This window comes from Centruroides vittatus, unplaced genomic scaffold (assembly GCF_030686945.1).
Source record: "Centruroides vittatus isolate TY-2023 unplaced genomic scaffold, ASM3068694v2 contig_1154, whole genome shotgun sequence".
NCBI lineage: Eukaryota > Metazoa > Arthropoda > Arachnida > Scorpiones > Buthidae > Centruroides > Centruroides vittatus.
In genome coordinates, this window is record NW_027120741.1 from 2,641,763 (window position 1) to 2,660,481 (window position 18,719).

At 27.3% G+C, this 18,719-nt stretch overlaps 2 protein-coding genes across 2 annotated transcripts in view; one reads left to right on the forward strand and one right to left on the reverse strand.

Annotated features, from left to right (window-relative positions):
- The first annotated feature begins 3,574 nt into the window (after nucleotides 1-3,574).
- LOC136978936 (homeobox protein SMOX-3-like) lies at nucleotides 3,575-14,863 on the forward strand. Its single transcript, XM_067274775.1, has 5 exons — nucleotides 3,575-3,602; nucleotides 5,742-5,960; nucleotides 9,539-9,731; nucleotides 10,114-10,159; nucleotides 14,351-14,863. Exons 3-5 carry the CDS (start codon nucleotides 9,544-9,546, stop codon nucleotides 14,768-14,770), a joined length of 654 nt encoding a protein of 217 aa, XP_067130876.1. The 5' UTR covers nucleotides 3,575-3,602; nucleotides 5,742-5,960; nucleotides 9,539-9,543; the 3' UTR covers nucleotides 14,771-14,863.
- A 535-nt stretch (nucleotides 14,864-15,398) lies between these two features.
- The window catches only part of PolA1 (DNA polymerase alpha catalytic subunit), a 69,126-nt gene continuing 65,805 nt past the window's right edge, over nucleotides 15,399-18,719 (reverse strand). Inside the window, exon 37 of the mRNA XM_067275438.1 lies at nucleotides 15,399-15,672. Within this exon, the coding sequence (XP_067131539.1) occupies nucleotides 15,536-15,672 (137 nt within the window). The 3' untranslated portion in view covers nucleotides 15,399-15,535. The remainder of the gene's footprint in view (nucleotides 15,673-18,719) is intronic.

Below are 18,719 nucleotides of genomic sequence, written 5' to 3' on the forward strand. Positions count from 1 at the left end.
CACGGGACCCAGGATAATTTGAAGTAGGGGTTCCGTGTACAGTGTCATCTTCAGAGATTCTTCTTGTTAGCGGAGGCCCAAGACAATTTCCCTTTTTGCACGTAGGATAACAGTACAGTACTCCTTGTTCGCATTTACTAATAATGCTCCGTTTATTGTCATAGCTACAGTTCTAACCACGGCCGTCGAAGAGGAAGGGAAGGAGCTGAGGATTTTTCTCCGGGCTCAGAGAAAACTTAGGGACCTGTAGTGGTTTTTACCCCCATAAATTAATGGTAATATTTACTAACAAAAAAAAAATCTTTAAGACTGATTTCTTATTAATCAACAAAGAAAAATTTTCGTATTTAAGTCCGCTAAAGAGAAAAGGGCTCCACATAAGCTCTCGAAGACCCTCCTCGACTACACCTAATATTAAATTTCGATTTAGATAATATCTAATCTCGTTTCACTTTTTATAACTTTAACACGTTGCTATTGACGATTTAAAAAGTTTCCCTGTTTTAGGATTTTTATTCAAATCATAACAGTAATTAATTTTCAAGGCATTTAAGATCGCAATTAACAAATAATTCTTTAATAAATTGTAAGCATGGTTTACTATAGTCAAATGCTCTATAAAAATAAATTGTTTTGTTTTCCTGGTGTACATCTTTCCTAATCCTCGCTGAACACTTTAGCGTAAGTTTATTGCCACAAATAGAGAGAATTGTGGTGCATTTCCATCCTACATTTGCTGATCTCATAACCCATTTGATGTTCTTATACTCATTTTCCATTGATCCTTCTCCAAGAATAATTTTTCCTTCTAAATTTAACTATGATATTTAAGTAATAAGAATGGTTTGGTTTCTATATATATATATATATATTTTTTAAAATAGAGTGATAATTAAGTTTTCTCTAATTAAATTTTATTTACAAATATGATCACGGTATTTCAAAAACTTAGTTTATTAAGTAAAATGATATTTATAAACATTTTAGACTCGATCTTAACATCCATCAATAGAATTGATTCGGTCTCGGACTCGTCGAGCCTTCCCAAATCCTACCTAAAAGCAAAATAAGCGCTTGATTCAGACCAAATTTAATTGGTTTTTAAAATCTCCAGATATGTTGAGTCTCTAAAAATACTCTAAAGATTTTTAAAAGATTACCATAAATGATATTTGAGATTTTCTTTGAATGAGCACGGACGTATACTATTGTATTTTTTTACTTATTAATTATAAAATAGCAATGGCACAGGCATGTTTACTTAATAAATGCTTACTCGAAAGTTCACATTATTAATGAAACCCTCTATTTTTATAACAAAAGCAATTACAACAGACATTTTCAATGGTTAACTCATTCTAACTGCAATTCATTTAATCGACTTTTGTTGTATAAATTAATGATTAACATAAATTTATAATCAAATTATCTTCATACGTTCTCATATATTTGCATACGCTTTTTTTTTATATATATATATAAAATAAGAATGATGATAAAACGGTTACTAAACTCTACTCGATTATTAGACATATAAATTCTTGTATTTACTGTATTAACATTATGTATATATTTCTAGAACTTAAATTCACTGACCTAAATGATTAAATTTTTCCTCTACTAAATCACATTAAATTAAGATTTAATAGCTTAAATTTTTTTTAAATGTAAAAAGTTATTTAATTTACAAGCTACTTAACTGTCCTTATATGCGAATAAATAATATTTTCAATGAATAAATAGCATTGTACTGTACAAATATAGTATACATTGTAGGGCTACTTCATTTCTGTTTTCTAATAAAACAGAAAAATCGTTTAAATTTATATTTAAAACGATTTTTCTATCCGTTATAAATATAAAAAGATTCTTAATACAAGTATTAAAAATAACTTTTTCTCTCTAATAGAAGAAAGAGATAAAATAATTTTTATTCAATGCAATTTCATCTTCTATTGGAGCATTGGAGCATGTTATCTTGTGGATTTTCAAAAACAACCGGGACAAATTAAAAATAACAATTTAGGTCAGAAAATGTATTTATAGAAGAAATTTTTCATGCGATTCTCAAACTTTCTAAATGATTATTACATTAAAAATCAATTGAGATAAACAATATATTAAATAAAAAATTTAATCATTAAACATATTCTATGATCTTTATTTCGGTTTCCTAACATTATTTGATTATTTAAAATATACATGTTGTTATAGTTATGACTATAGATCGTATTTGGTTTTTCTAGCATACAAAATAAATAAATAAATAGTAATTATTATAATACAGATCAAGTTTTGTTTTGTTTTGTTCTTTTAGTAGATATTCGAGTGGATAATAGTGCAAATACTTTAAAAAATTAAGCCAATAAGACCATCATAAACTACTTTAAAAATACAGGATTTAAGCTAAAATATACATTTTATTATTTTAGGAATAAATTTTATTGTTTAAGACTAGGGCCTTTGAGAGGGAGTCTTGGGATTTTTTCCCAGCCTAGAGAAAATTTAGGCCTATAGTGGCTCTTATCCCTATAAAAAATTAATGTCATTTTTATTAAACAGAAAATAATATATTTAAAATTAATAAAGAAACGTTCTACATACTTTATTTTTTCAAAAAAATTGACAAAAACGGTTCGCTGTACCTCCTGGTTCCATATAAGCTATCGACAGTCCTGTTTAAGGCATGCCTAAACGTTTTATTTTCTATTATTAGACAGGTTTATCCATCTTTAATGGTTTGATGTGCATTAATAACATATAGACTTACTCGGTTATTAAAATATATGCGGTTTATGATACATAGAATAATAAGAAGAAGTTATTTAAGGTTCTCACATTGAGTCGTAACTCGTTACCGAAATTAGAATTGAATTAAAATTTTCCAGGAAAATTAAAATAGATTTCTAAGTAGATTTATCTTTATTTAATTGAACAAACAGCAAAAATGTTTCCCGATCGTGTTTTAATTACTTTAAACTAATTTCGGTTGCCAACAATCTTATCAGAGTCAAAAGTAGATAAGGCATTTGACTCCGCAGATAAGAGAGAATTTAGAGTCGATTTAATTCATAATAACCATTCACTTAAATGTTCGGGAGTCACAAAATGATTTATTTACTTAATCAATTTAATTTAATTTACACGCTTTTTCGTTAAAAATAATTGTTAAATATTAATTTCGAACATATCAGTTACGACTTCATAAATCCTAATAATTAGTTTCTATAAGTGAAATTGTAAAGATTCTTTTAATGTTAAAGAATAAAATGAACTAATAATAAGTTAATTGAGCTTAATTAAATAGTATAATTTAGTTAAACCATACTTTTAAATAAATACATAACTTAAAGTTCCTCGGTAACCGGTAATTGTAAAGTTACATTGATTCATCTTTATTAAAGTAATCCGGCTATCTATAAACTTTATTCGAATCTATAACTTACTTTACATATAATTCAATCAGTCTGTAGAGAAATTACCTCAATTTTTGATTAATTTAATATATAAAATAAATAAGAAAAAATTGTAGAATTATTTTCTTATTCTAGATCAGTGGCAAACGTTATCAAGAGATCTTCGTTTTGACAAGCATCTGACTGGTAAGATAAGATTTTTATCAGTTGGAAAGCAAATATATAAATTAATGGTGTTTTTATAATACATTTTATATGGCTAACTTGTATCTGATTTATTAAATCAGGAGAAAAATAATTTCGTTCTACTTTATCTATTTTGTTGCGAAGATACTTACAGGTACTACGTATGTATATACGTGTGTATATCCATAAATATTATTTGTTTGATGTGTCAAAACTTTGTTTGATATCTCTAAATTTCTTCAAAATTTTATTTTAAAAAAGAAATTTGTGTTGTTTCTGGAGTTTTCTTTGAAAATTTGGAAGAACAAAGCGTTAAGAAACAGCGAAGATTAAATTTTCTTTATGCAAATTGGTAATATCTTTCCTTTTTTTCCAATTTTTAGAAGGATTTTTATCAAAGTTTTACAAATTTAAACGTTTAAAAAAATTGTGGACAAAATATAAGCCATGCTTTAGACATTAATAGCAGTTTTATAAGTATGCAAATATAGTAATAAAAATGAAATATAGTAATTTTATCTTATCATCGAGACCAATTAGTTTTATAGATTGACCATTCCCGTTTAATAAAAATCAGGGAGGGCTATTAGAAGCATTAACTAATTACTTATCTGGATCATATGACCCGAGGGAATTTTATCAAATTATCTAATTAAACAGGATTAACGAATTAATAAGAGGCGAAAAATGGAATTAAAACGCTAAAGTTGAATTATCTAAAGTGATGAATTAACCTACATTTTCAATTTTTCACGTAGAAGGAAAGTTTAAAAATGCACGATACTTTGAATTATTTAAAATAAAATAATAATAATTTCAGTGGTTTTATATCGATGAATTGTAAATTTGCATTTATAAAAATTATGAATTTTAAATTAAAGTATCGTTCGACCCCCGAGGCATTAAAATTTTGATGAGCTCGGAGAATTGTGTTGCAAATCTTTACAAATTTTGTATCCATTGAGATTTAATATAGAAAATTACTCTCTAAAGATGTCATCACGTCATTAATGAGAATATTTTATTAAAATATATCTGAGAATTATAATGGAAGCATTATTTATGTAGCTCTAATCGAGTTTAAACATCAATGATTAACATCTAGTGCATTAATCTTCAATCTTCATTTAATGGAAATAAAGTAGACTAAAGCTTAATTATGTATAAAAAACTAGAAAGGAAAATATATTTTATGAATATGTGTTATCTTGTATAGATCTACAAACACGAAGATAACATCTGAATCAATCATACATCTCTCAGGTATACGAAACGGATGCAATGTTAGAAACAAGCCCTATCTCCCTATTGTAAGATACGTGATTACAGGACTAGCTACGAGTAGATATCCACTATTGATGCTTACTAAGTGACAGCAGCTGAATCATTATGGCGGTAACATTAGCAGATAAGATCAAATTAAAATTATAAATATTAACATATTCGAGACCGTTCGATATATTTGGTAAGAGAATTATCATTATAAATGCGACACTGACAGTCGGATTCGGATCATCGTAAGTAATCCAATTAAAGAGATTAGAAAATATTTTACCAAATATACAAATTGAACGAAATAAAGTATTAATTCTGTTGATTATAAAGCAATTAATACTGTTTAATTAGAATTTAATTAAGCATTCTTACTACACATAATGTATTTTTCGAATTTAATTCGTTTTAAAGACTGCTCTATTGAAGATTAGTATCGTGATTTAATGAAGTTTTCTCTGAAAACGAACGAAATTTCTCAAAGAAATCCTTTATATATTAGCGAATAAATATTAATTTGATAAATTAGAAAGTTGGAAAATATTGTTGACAATTTTTACACTCGAATAAACAGGAAAAAATATTAATAACGACGAATGAAATTAAGAGCTATCTCAATCAATTGGCTCAGAGGAGCTAAAATTCATGAAGGTGACATTGATTGAAAAGTACGGCAAGTGAATTTAGCAATAATATTCATAAACCGTGTAGAAAATTAATGAAATATTAATTGATAGAATTTCCGTTGTAGAGCAATAAAATTTTCGATGCGCTGTTTCGTGTTTCAATTGTATAATTTGAAGAAGGCTTTCCAAACCAGTTTTTGGCTATTGCTAACTAGTCTATTAAAGTAGAGTCATTCTGCAGATATGTCATTCAGCAGATGGGCGGCTCTATAATTGCAGTCGAGATGTGAAGAATGATAAAGCTACAATTAGTATAATTAAACTTGGACGTCAACAGGTGATGCGGGTGCCGCTAGGGAAGCAAGAAGATATTTTCTTAGCAGCGATAGGATCTTTCATTTCTCAATCGTTACTCACTTAGATTGTACTTTTAACGGATCTCCATCAAACTAAAACCCCGGTAAGTCACTCGACTCAGTTTATATCTAGAGTTATAAAATGCTAGCGATGCTTAACTATCAATTTTCTTAGTTAAGAGGCAATATTAAGTAGTAAATTCTCTCGGTTAAGACAGGGCAAGCGGTTGTAAAACTTCCAAAATAAAATATCACACTTGTTTTATTGCAAAGTATTTCTACTAATAATAATATTGATTTTAATTAAATTTGTGTGCTTAATATTAAAGATATTTCGTTGAAAAATTAAGTAATTTTAGGAGCGATGCTGGTTTTTTTTCAATTAAATTATAAATTATTATTATTATTGATAATTTTAATAAAACTTAAATCATATTTATACATTATTAATTATTTTCGGTCTAGACATTTTTAATATCTAAGAACGTAATGAAAATTTAAAGTAATTTATTTATGAATGATATAAAATATTTTTTTAGTATATATTTTTATGGTTTTATTATTTTTTAATAACATATTATATTAAATTGATAAATATTAAAGTTTAGAAGAGTTTTTCGCTGAAATAAACTTCATAAATTGCAACTTTAGATAAAAATAATATAATATAAATCTATATTTTCATAAGAATAATAATGCTAATTTCCTCAGTTAAGCGAGAATGAACGTTTTAAATAAAATAAACATATTTAATTTTTAAAAATAGCTTTTAATTAATTCAAAAATACTAATTTAAGAGGCACTCTTTCCTTCTAAAATTAGGGTGTGTCTTATATTGAGATGCTTCTTAAATTCTTTGCCACTCTTCGAACGTCTGTACGTAACATTTTCTGTTTATTTTATGAATTTTACGACTTAAATTTTAAAATTCTAAATAATATAATATATTTGAGTAAAATTTTATATTATAATGTAAATATCATGTATATAAAATTATTAATATACGTGGTTTAACTATACAAGTCTATAATTTTATTTTATGTAGAAGATAAATGCTTATTTTAACGTTAAATAATTTCTATTTTTCACTAAAAATATTATAGATTTTATGCATAAAAATAATTATATATTTAATATCTCTGACATAAATAGAAGCTATATTAATAGTTAATTATATTAGCTATATATAAACATTTAAATTACACAATACAAATTCACATTTTCGCAAAGAATTAAATGCTTAAAATTTTATATATATTCGCTAATAAAATGGATAAAAAAATATATATATAATATATATATATATATATACACACACAAAAATATGCATTTTAACTTATACGAGAAAAAATATGGTAAAGAAAATAATAAATAATTGAAAGTCTAGCTCATAGCTGCTTCTGTTATATAAACAGATGCATATTTCAGTATAAAAGTAGATTATGTTCTCAATATAGAAAGTATCGTAAAAGTTTCTAAAGTTTATGAAAAATACAAGAATATAAATTATCACAAACTTCGGGGAAAGAATTCAGAATATGAAATACGCGATAGAAAGTACAAATAATGAATAACATTACAAAATATGGAAGGACAAACAGTGTAAAAAAAAAAAAAAAAACTCTGTTGTATAAAAAGTTATTTTTGTTACGAGCAGAGAAATTCTCAAAACGATCCAAACCGACACCAATGAAAAATATGAATACATAACTGATAAATCTATGTATAACTACAGTGATGAACACTACCTAACATAATCGTTTATATTCACACAATAAATTCTAATACGTTTATTCATTTTACATTGAAAATCGAGTTATATTTTTTAAAATATTAGCATAAAGAAATAGTAAAAAATATAATAATAATAATAATGATTTTATAAATCATCAATTTGTTTCGAGATTAAATTAATAAAGAAATAATTAAATTTAGAATTATCGTCGAATAAGTGTTTTTTAGTTTACAAACACGAATTTATTGAGGGGAAAAATAGGAAATTTATAAGTAGTCGCGCAACGTTGTTTATTTTAAAGAATTCCTTGATCTATTTTAATTTGTTTTCGCCAGAAAATTACCAAAATTGGTTCAAGGAAATTGTCTGGGAGCGAAGTAAATTCCGTTAGTTGCAACGTACTTAAAAGCCAGAGTACTAAATCTTAAAAGTGCTTAAATGTGTATAATATTTGAGCCATCCAAATACTTAATTTCGCGGAGATTGGCTCATGTTCATGAGAATTATCAAGCATGGATACAATTTAATTGATGGCCACATTAAAAGCATTAACACGCTTTAATTTTAATTTCTGCCGTGTTATTAGCATGAAAGTAACGTTAAAATAAAATAAAGAGCATTAAATTTTATTAGAAACATGTTATTTTTCACTTGAACATTATCTAATTAACAAATTACAACTCTATTTTATTTTATTTTTTTATTTTTTCCCCTCTTTCTTAAAGACTAAAAGAAAACCGAAATAAACTTATTTTCACGGTTAATCGAAAAAATCGGGAAAGAATTATCCTTTATAGGATTAAAGCTGTAATTAACGATCTGTTAAGTAACTTATAAGTGTGATATTCGTTAACTTTCACCAAAAAACAAAAAAACCTTAATTTCAGTTATAGGATTAACAAAAAGGTAAATGTCATAAATTAATTATAACTAGCAAATAATTAAATAAATAATATCATTAATTCCCTCTCAAAAACACCTTTTTATATCATATAATAGCATTAATAATGAATTAACGTTAGTATTTTTAGAAACAATTTTAAGTTAGCTCGAATGGAATTTATTATTTATTTTGTTTTTCTATTTTTTTCCCTTCTTTCTAAAAAGATAAGTCGATAAATAACAAGATTTTTCAGCCGGTGGCCCCAATTTTCTAATTGAAAACTTGCGAACGTAGTAACAATAACGATGAGGTTTTCCTAATTGAAATCTCGTGAAGAAACGGACAAGAGATTGACATTAGGTCTTGTAATTCGAGAAAAAATGTGCTTAGTCTCGTCATTCATCGACTCATTCTTCGTTTAAATTTCCATAAAGAGTAAAACGATCTATTCATATCCATTTATTTAATTAAATTTATTTATACAGGAACGTTAAGTAACTTAGGAATTGGTCAAACGACCGAAGAAACGAATCGTAAGGAATACAAATTTGTACTAAACGTAAGATTTTATGTAATATTAAAATATTAAAAGAAGAAAAAAAAGAAGGTTAACATTTGGGATTTCCGTAGCGCTTTGTTACTTTCATTGAATATGATTAAGCCAATGCGATCTAAACAATTTTCAAGAGAATAAGTTTTGTTAATCAAAATTCTAGGAAATAGCGGAAAAGTCCCGAAAAAACTCTCCCGCGAGTGAATAGAATTTTAACTAGTCACTTCTCTGAAGAGAATAGTAAAGATTCTAATAGAACTTAACATGTCTTCCCACTGCTGCTATGTGAAATATTTGTTAAGTCACTAATGCATTTACTCCATTTCCTTGATTTTCCTGGATATAAAAATGCTTATTAAAGATCGCGGCAACAATAACAAAGAGAAATAATAAAAAAAACGAAAAGTGTAGTAAATTAAAATAATTTATTTCTAGTTGGGCAGAAGGTTTTTCAGATAAAACAAACTCTTACTTAATCAAAATTACAATTTCTTTTTATTTATTTTTTCAGTCCATATGGGAATCAATGGAGCAGACACATCTAGAGCTTCTCTTCAAAGAAAATGTATAGGTCTAGAACAGAGAACAGTGGCAGAATATCAAAGAAGAAAACCTCGTCGTTATCGTACTACGTTCACAAGTTTTCAATTAGAAGAACTGGAGAAGACCTTCACCCATACCCATTATCCAGATATTTTCACGCGGTAACCATAAACTCTTCTAAAACTATTTTAAAATAAATTTACTTTAACGAACTGAAGAATGTTTTTAATGATAATCGATATTTTAATCTTGTTATCCATTATCCTAAGCCTTATTTATCTTAATAGGGAGTAAGAAAATTTTTCTTTCAAACTCATCTATGCCAATTTAGATTATATTGGCATGTCACTTACCGTTATTAGACTTCTGGTTAGAGATAAGGTGAAAATGACATGCCAATATAATCTAAATTGTTAAAAATGACTTGCAAGGGAAATGTATTTCTTTTTATCAACTTTACTAGAAATATCTTCTCTTTTTACGGTATTAATAGTTTATCTTTTTAAAATAAACTTTTATTTATTTTCCTTTTTCTCAATACAGGGAACAGTTAGCTCTTAGAGTGGACTTGACTGAAGCTCGAGTACAAGTAAGGCATTTCACTAACTAGAAAGTAAATATATATATATATATAATTAAAAGAGTAAATCAGTAATTTTATGTTTGGCTGTTTCGTTATGTTGATCATTTAAAAATACTTCACTTCCGAAGCGTTAATCTCTTTTCTAATTATACCGGGATTAGTTTGTTTAAAAAGATTTTCTGCATTCTAGAAATCTATTCAGTTCCTATTTTTAAGTCAACTTGTTTGTCTTCAGCAGGAGTAGTTAAGCCAATGTGAAAGGTAATAAAGAAAAAAATATATTACACCAGTGGATCAGTAATTAATATAATAAAAATGATATTTATTTAAGCGATTCGTCAAGCTAAATTTTATTATAATTTCACAATCTATAAGGATCAAAATGATAAAAATAACAATAAGAAAAAGGATTATAGTATACGAGTGATACTTTACAATTCGGAAGCGTAATCTCCATTTTGTTATCCTTTAACTGCATATATTTTTCTTGTTATTGCTGTTATTATATACTCGTCTTATTAACTTTTAAAACTTACTCAAAACTTTAAAATTAAATTATTATTATTTATACTCGTTCCACTCGACAACTTTGTTACCCTATATTCTCTTTTCTAAAGGGATTATTATTTTAAAATTGAAATTGAAATGAATACCATTTAAGGAGAAAATAAAATGTAAGGCGATAAAATCACAATTTAGTTCGATTTAAAAAGAAAAAGCAATATTTTAGATAGATCGAAGCGTTTAAAATTCGAAGCTGCGCCCCGATGCAGTGAAAGAGAGGGGGGAGAAAGAGCAAGACAAACAATTTAAAGAGCGTTTCTGTCTGCAAACAGCAATTATAAGTCTAAATCGTCTAAACACCTTGAATGTTTACCCTCCAGTAAAGACGAACCCGATTTAAGTCTTGTCATATTAGCATAATGACCACGATGTTGGTTGAAGATCTTCAATTATGTTCACTCTTATATACAAATGTCTTACATTACAGAATGACACCCCGAGGACTTGGACCACACCTCTAAAGAAATGAAATTATTTCGATATCCAGTTGTTATCGTAATCGTCCTATGGACCAGCTTTTCTCCTGTTCCACTTCAGATAATAACCGTACTTCTTATATAGGGTATCATTAGTCATTCTGAAGGATAATCTACATTATTCACACATTGATACTCGTCATTTAAAAAATTTCCAAACCTATATAATTCTTTTTTAAAGATTTAGATAACTTTTTCCAGATTTAATTGATGCACTTTTCTTTTTTCCTTAAAGAAAACTTCCAGTACTCGTTTCTGTTAGTGATAAATGTTCTACCGCGTAATTATTTATCCTAAGAGAGAGATTTATACATCAGTTAAAGATTATTTCAAGCTTATTTTTCTCTCGTTCGAGATATAAATACTAATTTTTGAATTTTTTTTCTTTAAGAAAATAGCTTGAAAACGCAATGATTTGCCATTTTAACAGAGTAATGTCGGAATACTTCCATTTTTCAAGATTACTTTTCATAAGTCGTCAGACCGCTCCTTGATACTGTAAATTACAGATTTGTGAAGTATTCAAAAATGGCTTTTATGTATAAAGCGAGTAATTTGGAAATTTTTAGATAAAATAAGCTTTTGCCATCGAAGAAATAAGCATGCAACGAATTAAATATTCATGGCATGGTATTTAAATGACCTAACATTAAGCATTCAGTCCAAAATTAAACATTAGTAATTGGTATTTAGTTTGCTCTCGGTAATGATTTATCCGAAAGTTTCTTTGCTGAACTGTAAAACCTATATTTATCTCTTTAAGAACTATAATTTCATTAAGTCATAAAATAAATTTTTTATGACGAGTACCGAGAATATTATGTTAGTTACGTATACGTAGAAATCATTATGTAAAGCATAAAAATTATTGTAGAAGAGTAGGTTCTAAAGGATGCATGTTGTAGAATGATTTATAAAATCATCAAATGGGTTTTTTATTCATGAATAGAGGGGGAACCGTTCTAGAACGTAAACAACCATTTATAGAAATCAGGAATATACATATATGTAAATATTCGCACGTGAATCTATAATAATCGCGTTTTAAAACGAACTAATATTACGAACTATTGTATTTAAGTAACAAAACGCAAGAATGTATAGGGCTATAACTTTTGTATAAATATTCTTTCATATTCAAAAACCATTGTTGGCCATTTACAGAGGTACATTGTTTCAAGAGAAGATATACTCTAAAATGCCTCTACCGCTGAAAGAACATTCCTGACTAATTATTCTATGTATATTCATATATGAAAATTTCTTTTTCATAAACACACCATCATAAAGAATTGTTTTATAATCGTTAAATTTCGTCTTTATTTTACTTTTAATTGCTGTTTTCACCACTTCCACAATTCTATAACGTGATAAGCTGATAGATCGTTTTCTCAGTCGTTAATGTGATCCGAATTTATTCTCTTTCTATACACATTAATTTATGATCTTTCGCCTAAGTAACAAATAAAAGAAAATTTTGTAATGTTTCCTTTAATAAATTACCATAAACAGAAGTTCGGACCTCCGGATACATCAATAAATCTCGTAAGATCCTTTCATCTCTCCCGTCCCGTATCACTAAGCATACATCCTCATCCCATTTATCTAAATTTACCAACTCGTGTCAATTCCGATCAAAGATCCTTTAGCCCAAACCAACGTAACAACTTTTATACCTCTTTTAAACATTACATAACATTTATTTTTTTTATCTTGTTATTTAAAAATAATTCCGTCATTAAATTACCTTCTTTTTTATAACGCGTTTATATTCCGATCACTGCATCATTATGCAGCATAACAAAATATTGAATATTTAATAGATGCGATCGAAGGATTAGATAATATCGAGTGGAACGGCATCAAAACCGGAGATATCGATTCTTATATCTAATTTTATCAGGTGGCAAAGCAATCCAGCTGCGAAATCACATTTCTCTAATAAGAAGCGAGTTTCAAATTACAGGTTATGTTTGTCTAGTGACAATTAAGAGAATTATCTGGCTTAAAAACAACCCTTAGCCAAATATACATCAAACTTCAATTGATATCTGAGAAATCTATACTTACTCCAACCCTCCCGAAAATGACACGAGTTGACCCCTGCAAAATACTAGGTTTGGCAATGACATCTGACGTTCAACTGTCCATTATTTATTTTTCGTGAACGTGATCCGAATGAATCCATGCCTCGTAATACAGGTACAAATGCCAGAGGCACCAGATGCATCAAGTGATGTGACGTAAGGGCGATGGATTTGACAGCAGCCAAAAGCATAATTATACCAAATCGTATAAAATTACAATGGAGTGAATTATATGATGATCGCACTTTTGAATATTAAAATGTTTCCTCTTTATATCAGATCATGTTCCAGTCTAATGCTAATTTAAGCTATTTTACAAGGAAAAAATACGTTAAATATATTCATTGCCGACGTTGGGTTTGTTGATTAGTTTATTCTTTCGCGTCTAATGGAGAGTTGGGACCAATGAAGACGCAAAACTTCCAACTTTCAAAATACTACTGCCCTCTGGTGTTGTTTAAATCAATCATCAAACGTAATAGTTTTTCTTTTTAAATTTATTATTGTAAATTCAGTCTTTGTTCGTACATATCCTCACTCAATGACTCGCTCGATTCTTTACTTTTCGGGAATATTTTTTCGTAAATATATTTGTATAATTATTGTATAAAGCGCTCCAGGTTATACTAAACCATATTTTACATTGACGATTTCATTCATGTAGTATAATGTCTTACGATAAATTCTTTCCAGAACTTGATGGAATTTTAAGCAGCGCATGATGGAATATTGTTAAAAATTAATATTCCTGCTGGAGTTTAACGCTATATACAATTTTTTTTTTTAAATCGTTTGCTATTGTGTAACCTTGAACGATCATTTATAGTTTAAAACGATAACAAATTCATACAAAAAAAAAGAAAGGGGAAAAATTATACTTCCCAGATGCAGAGAATGGTTCCACAATATAATTGTTTTTCCATCATAGAAATTAAAAAATCGTGCTTATATACAGTACTAAACAAACAAAATGACGTTTACTTTAAGTTCAATCTTATGAAACTTAAATAGTTTGCGATTCATTGTTTTTGCAAAATTCAGTGCATTAATGTTTTTTATTTCTTCTGAAGGTATGGTTTCAAAACCGAAGAGCAAAATGGCGAAAACAAGAAAGGAATAGCCTACAGAAATCTTCGCCCGCAAATTTTGTTAATCAAGAAAATTCTGTTAATTATATGCAGAATAATTACACAATGAAACATAATGTGCCTTCGTATACAGATTGTAATTTCCATACAAATTTATATCATTATCTTTTATCGTCGCCGTTTAATAGTTATTTCCCTTGGGGTCTACAAAATCTTTCCTTTACAGAAACACCGATATTTTCCACTTTTAATTTACCCAATTCTTTTCAAAATTTACTAAGTCTGTCACGATCCAAAATCAACAATGTAAACTGTGTTTCTAAAACTAACAACACAAACTGTAATAGTTTAGTAGATTTTAACGTCATGTCTAATCCCCATTTGTTTGGCGTTAAGATATAGGATATAATTTTGTATAATGCTTTTGAATATTCAATTTCTTATAAATACTGTTTAAATTTAGTAAAAGATGATAATTTTATAAAAGGTAATGCTTTAATTATATGTGAATTTTATACTCAAATTGTGTAATATTTGTTGTTCTTTTTAATCTATTAAATAAACTAAAACTTACTTTAGTTCTAGAGAAATTACATTGATACAACTTCCAATCTAAATAAGATGTTTCTCTTATATTTTCGTATCTAAATAATTATACATGAAATAAATTTTAGATGAATATTGATAACATAAAATGTATATAAAGTATTATTTTATGATTAAAATTTATTAAATAAATAGCAATCGGAAAATTCTCTATTAAATTTTTACTAAAGTATGTTATATTCTAGTTAAATTTCATACGAAAATTTTTTAATTGGAATTCTTTTTTAAAATTTTAAAATAATTTAATTTAAAATAATAAAATTCTAAAATATATTATTAATGGAAAAATTTTGAAAAAATACAAATTTCGTGTTAAAATGATATATACAATAATATCCAATAATATAAAAAATTCTTAATTTAAAATGTTTATAAAAAATATCAAATTTATTTTCAATATTGTTGTTTTCAATATTGGAATATTTTTTTTCTTTTTTTTATAATATTCTACACTCATAAATAAGTAAAATTTTTCTTACGTATTAAATTCAAATATATTCTTATATGTAAAAAATATTTACAGAATAAAAAATACATTATTCAAAATATTGAAATATTCAGTTATTGCGGATATAAATGAATAAATAATTTTTGAAGATCAACAATGTCGTAGGCACTCTCTCTTAATAATTTTTCTGTCTCACATTTTAAACCTCTAAAAAATTTTTCGCATTCAGAATTCATTCCTTCAGATATTTCTGAAATAAGAAAATCGATTATTAATTTATCAAGTTCGTTATGAGCAAATAATACAATAATATATCTTCATTCAATCTCATATCTAATTATTATAATTAACAGAACTTCATTTATTCTTTTGTTTGTTTAAATCTTCACATTTACTTTTCAAATTACTTTTTAAATGTTTTAATAGGCCTTTTATTATCAGAATCAATGAAATTAATATTTCTACCGACTATAGTATTTATGTACTTAATGTTTTTAGTATAGCCAAGTCTCAAAGTGAATACAATGAGGAGAATAAAAATAATCAAAAAGTAATCCCAATGAAAATAAAATTTCTACTGTATTTATCTGATTGCTTCCGTTTACGGAATTTGGGACACATTACAAAGCCTAATAGATAGATACATTACCAAATGCAAGACCCGGACCCCAAGCCAGTCATACGTCTAGAAGCGAAGATAGATACATTTTTTAACTTTAGAATATAATTATTCTTTGAATAGGAAATGATAGCAGTGGCATCTCTAAGGGGGGTGAAAAACAGCATCAAGTGACACCATTAGAGGGAATGACATCAAAATGTTTCAGCAAAAATTTGTTTTTAAATATTCCTGTGGTTAGTTATAATAACAAAAACACCTTTTATAAACCTAGTTTACAGGTATCAGTATACCTAAAATCCTAAAAAACTATATTAGTTTACTTTTTGAACCTTCTAATGCATTCTGGTCTCAGAGCTATCATTATTACTAAATTAAAATAAAAAGTAAAAAAATATTTTACATTTTACAAATATAATACAATTACAAAAACAAAATTAAATGTAAATACATGTAAGCTGTGCATATGACATTATAATTTAAAATGTCTAATATCAATTTTGCTAGTTTGTCTATCATTGCCATTACATTTAGTAATGGGAATTACTGATTTGGGAATTCACATGGAAATTATTATTTATGAATAACATTAGTATATAGCAGTGGCGTGGCGTGGGAGTCAGCCGCCCGGAGTGGAGGAAAATTTCGCCGCCTCCTTATTTAGGTATCTCAATTTAAAAGACTAAAATATACAGTAATTCTAAAGAACTTTTCAGCAAGAACAATCATCATTATTATATATTGTACAGGAGGATGGTCCAAAGTTTATAGGGACCTTTGTTTGCTACTGATAAATCCAATTAGGAATGTATTGTACAGGTTACAAATAAAAAATCATGTATATATATGTTTTGCAATATAATAATCACATTTATTACAAAAATTTTTACAAGATATTATTATTTATTGTGAAATTTTGCCGCTCCCACTACATTACACCACTGGTATATACAAAAAATATTACTAAGCATTCTGTATGATCAGATATGAAGAGAAATCTATGGGGTGAATGACATCTTGAGCTACCATACTGAGAGGTACCAACTCTAGTGATGCTGATGAAAATGAGACAGTAAAATTTTATATGATTGCTATACATGATTTTATATATGTATTGTATAACTTTCAATATAAGTTAGAATTAACAAGAATATTCAGTGTAAATAAATGAAGTTAAATATACTGAACCCTAGACATTCAAAAATCTGGTAAAAATTATTCTTTAATGATTTTGTAGTATTAAGTAGTTCAAAATATTTGGAAAGATATTCTTATTTGTTAATCTTTCATCATTTTTTTGGTCTTATATTAATTAATATTTTTATTACAGTTTAAGATTATTGTCTAGTGTTTGATAATGCTATTTACAATAATTATTGCTAGAAACATTCAAAAAAATTTGTATATTTGAATATAAAATTATGCAAATATGAAAAAAGAAAATTTCATTGTTCAGCTGTACTGAAGATATGAATTCTTTAAATCTGGTTTGCACTTTTATAAATAATGCTAAGAAACTTATTTATATTAAAATATTTTTTGAGAAACTTTTTCCATAACTGAACTGAATCAAAATTGCTGTTGTATTTGGCTCAGTTTAAAGAGACAAAATAAGTTTTTCTAATTATTATGAATTTTAGTAATACAATTAAGATATAGGAAAATTTTAAAATCATGCATTTTAAAATCCCAATAAAAACATTTACAGCTGATTTTTTTTAAATATTTATGGACGATAAAGAGATACCATTTTTATGATACATTTTAATTATGAACATATAAGATAGTTTGAACTTGGACAGTTCGAAATCCCGTTAGTTTGTAACTGTACTTTTGTCCCGGCCAGGGATATGGAGATATACGTGTTAAAGAATTTGGTTAGTGTGAAATACAGCTACTTCAAAATTTAAAGTGAAAATTCTGTCTGAACTGTGAAATGCATATGTTAACTTGTTCATTTAGATGGAAGTCGCCCAAATATTACTATATTTGGGTGACTAACTACTTTTTAGGCCACTTTAAAAATAATTTGGACTACATTTCGAGAATTCTGCTTTATTTTCTATAAAACCTATCTGGCAACCTGTGAGCTGGACATATGCTGTTTACCTGCAGTTTATTTACATCATTATTAATTAACTACAATGGCATTCTGTATATGTAGCCATATTCTGTTTGCTTAATAAATTACATCAGTTAAATGGCATTTGACATATTGTACAGAAGTATGTAAATCTCGGATAATTCAAAGTTGCAATTATTTTGTCCCTTGAATTTTGAACTAACAAGAATTTTCTGTAATAATATATGCAAATTTTATTCCTGTACGAGGTCTGTTCAAAGAGTTCCCAAACTTCTTGAATAGTGCACTTCCAGTTGGTTATTTTTTAATCTGCTTGGAGGTGTTGCATCTGCGGAAACCACCCGAATAACCTCCTTCAATCCATTTGTTGATATCTTGTTTTGGTGATTAGTTACAGCTGTTTATGTGAAGGGGTGTTTGTGGGGTTCGGCAAAAAATCGGATCCGCAGAAATGAGCTTTTTGAAGAAGCAGTGTTGTTCTGTGAAATTCTGTGTGAAACTCGGAAAATCCTTTACGGAAACTTTTAAGTTGATTACCAAGGCTTATGGTGAGGGTGGGTGAAACATCCCCTGCCCCAAAAATGCTCGACAAGTT

Bases quoted from the DNA above. Each gene is read 5' to 3' on its own strand.
- LOC136978936 (XM_067274775.1), top strand. From the start codon at position 9,544: ATGGGAATCAATGGAGCAGACACATCTAGAGCTTCTCTTCAAAGAAAA. The intron at 9,732-10,113 runs GTAACCATAAAC...TTCTCAATACAG, and splicing joins TATCCAGATATTTTCACGCG to GGAACAGTTAGCTCTTAGAG. The intron at 10,160-14,350 runs GTAAGGCATTTC...TTTCTTCTGAAG, and splicing joins TGACTGAAGCTCGAGTACAA to GTATGGTTTCAAAACCGAAG.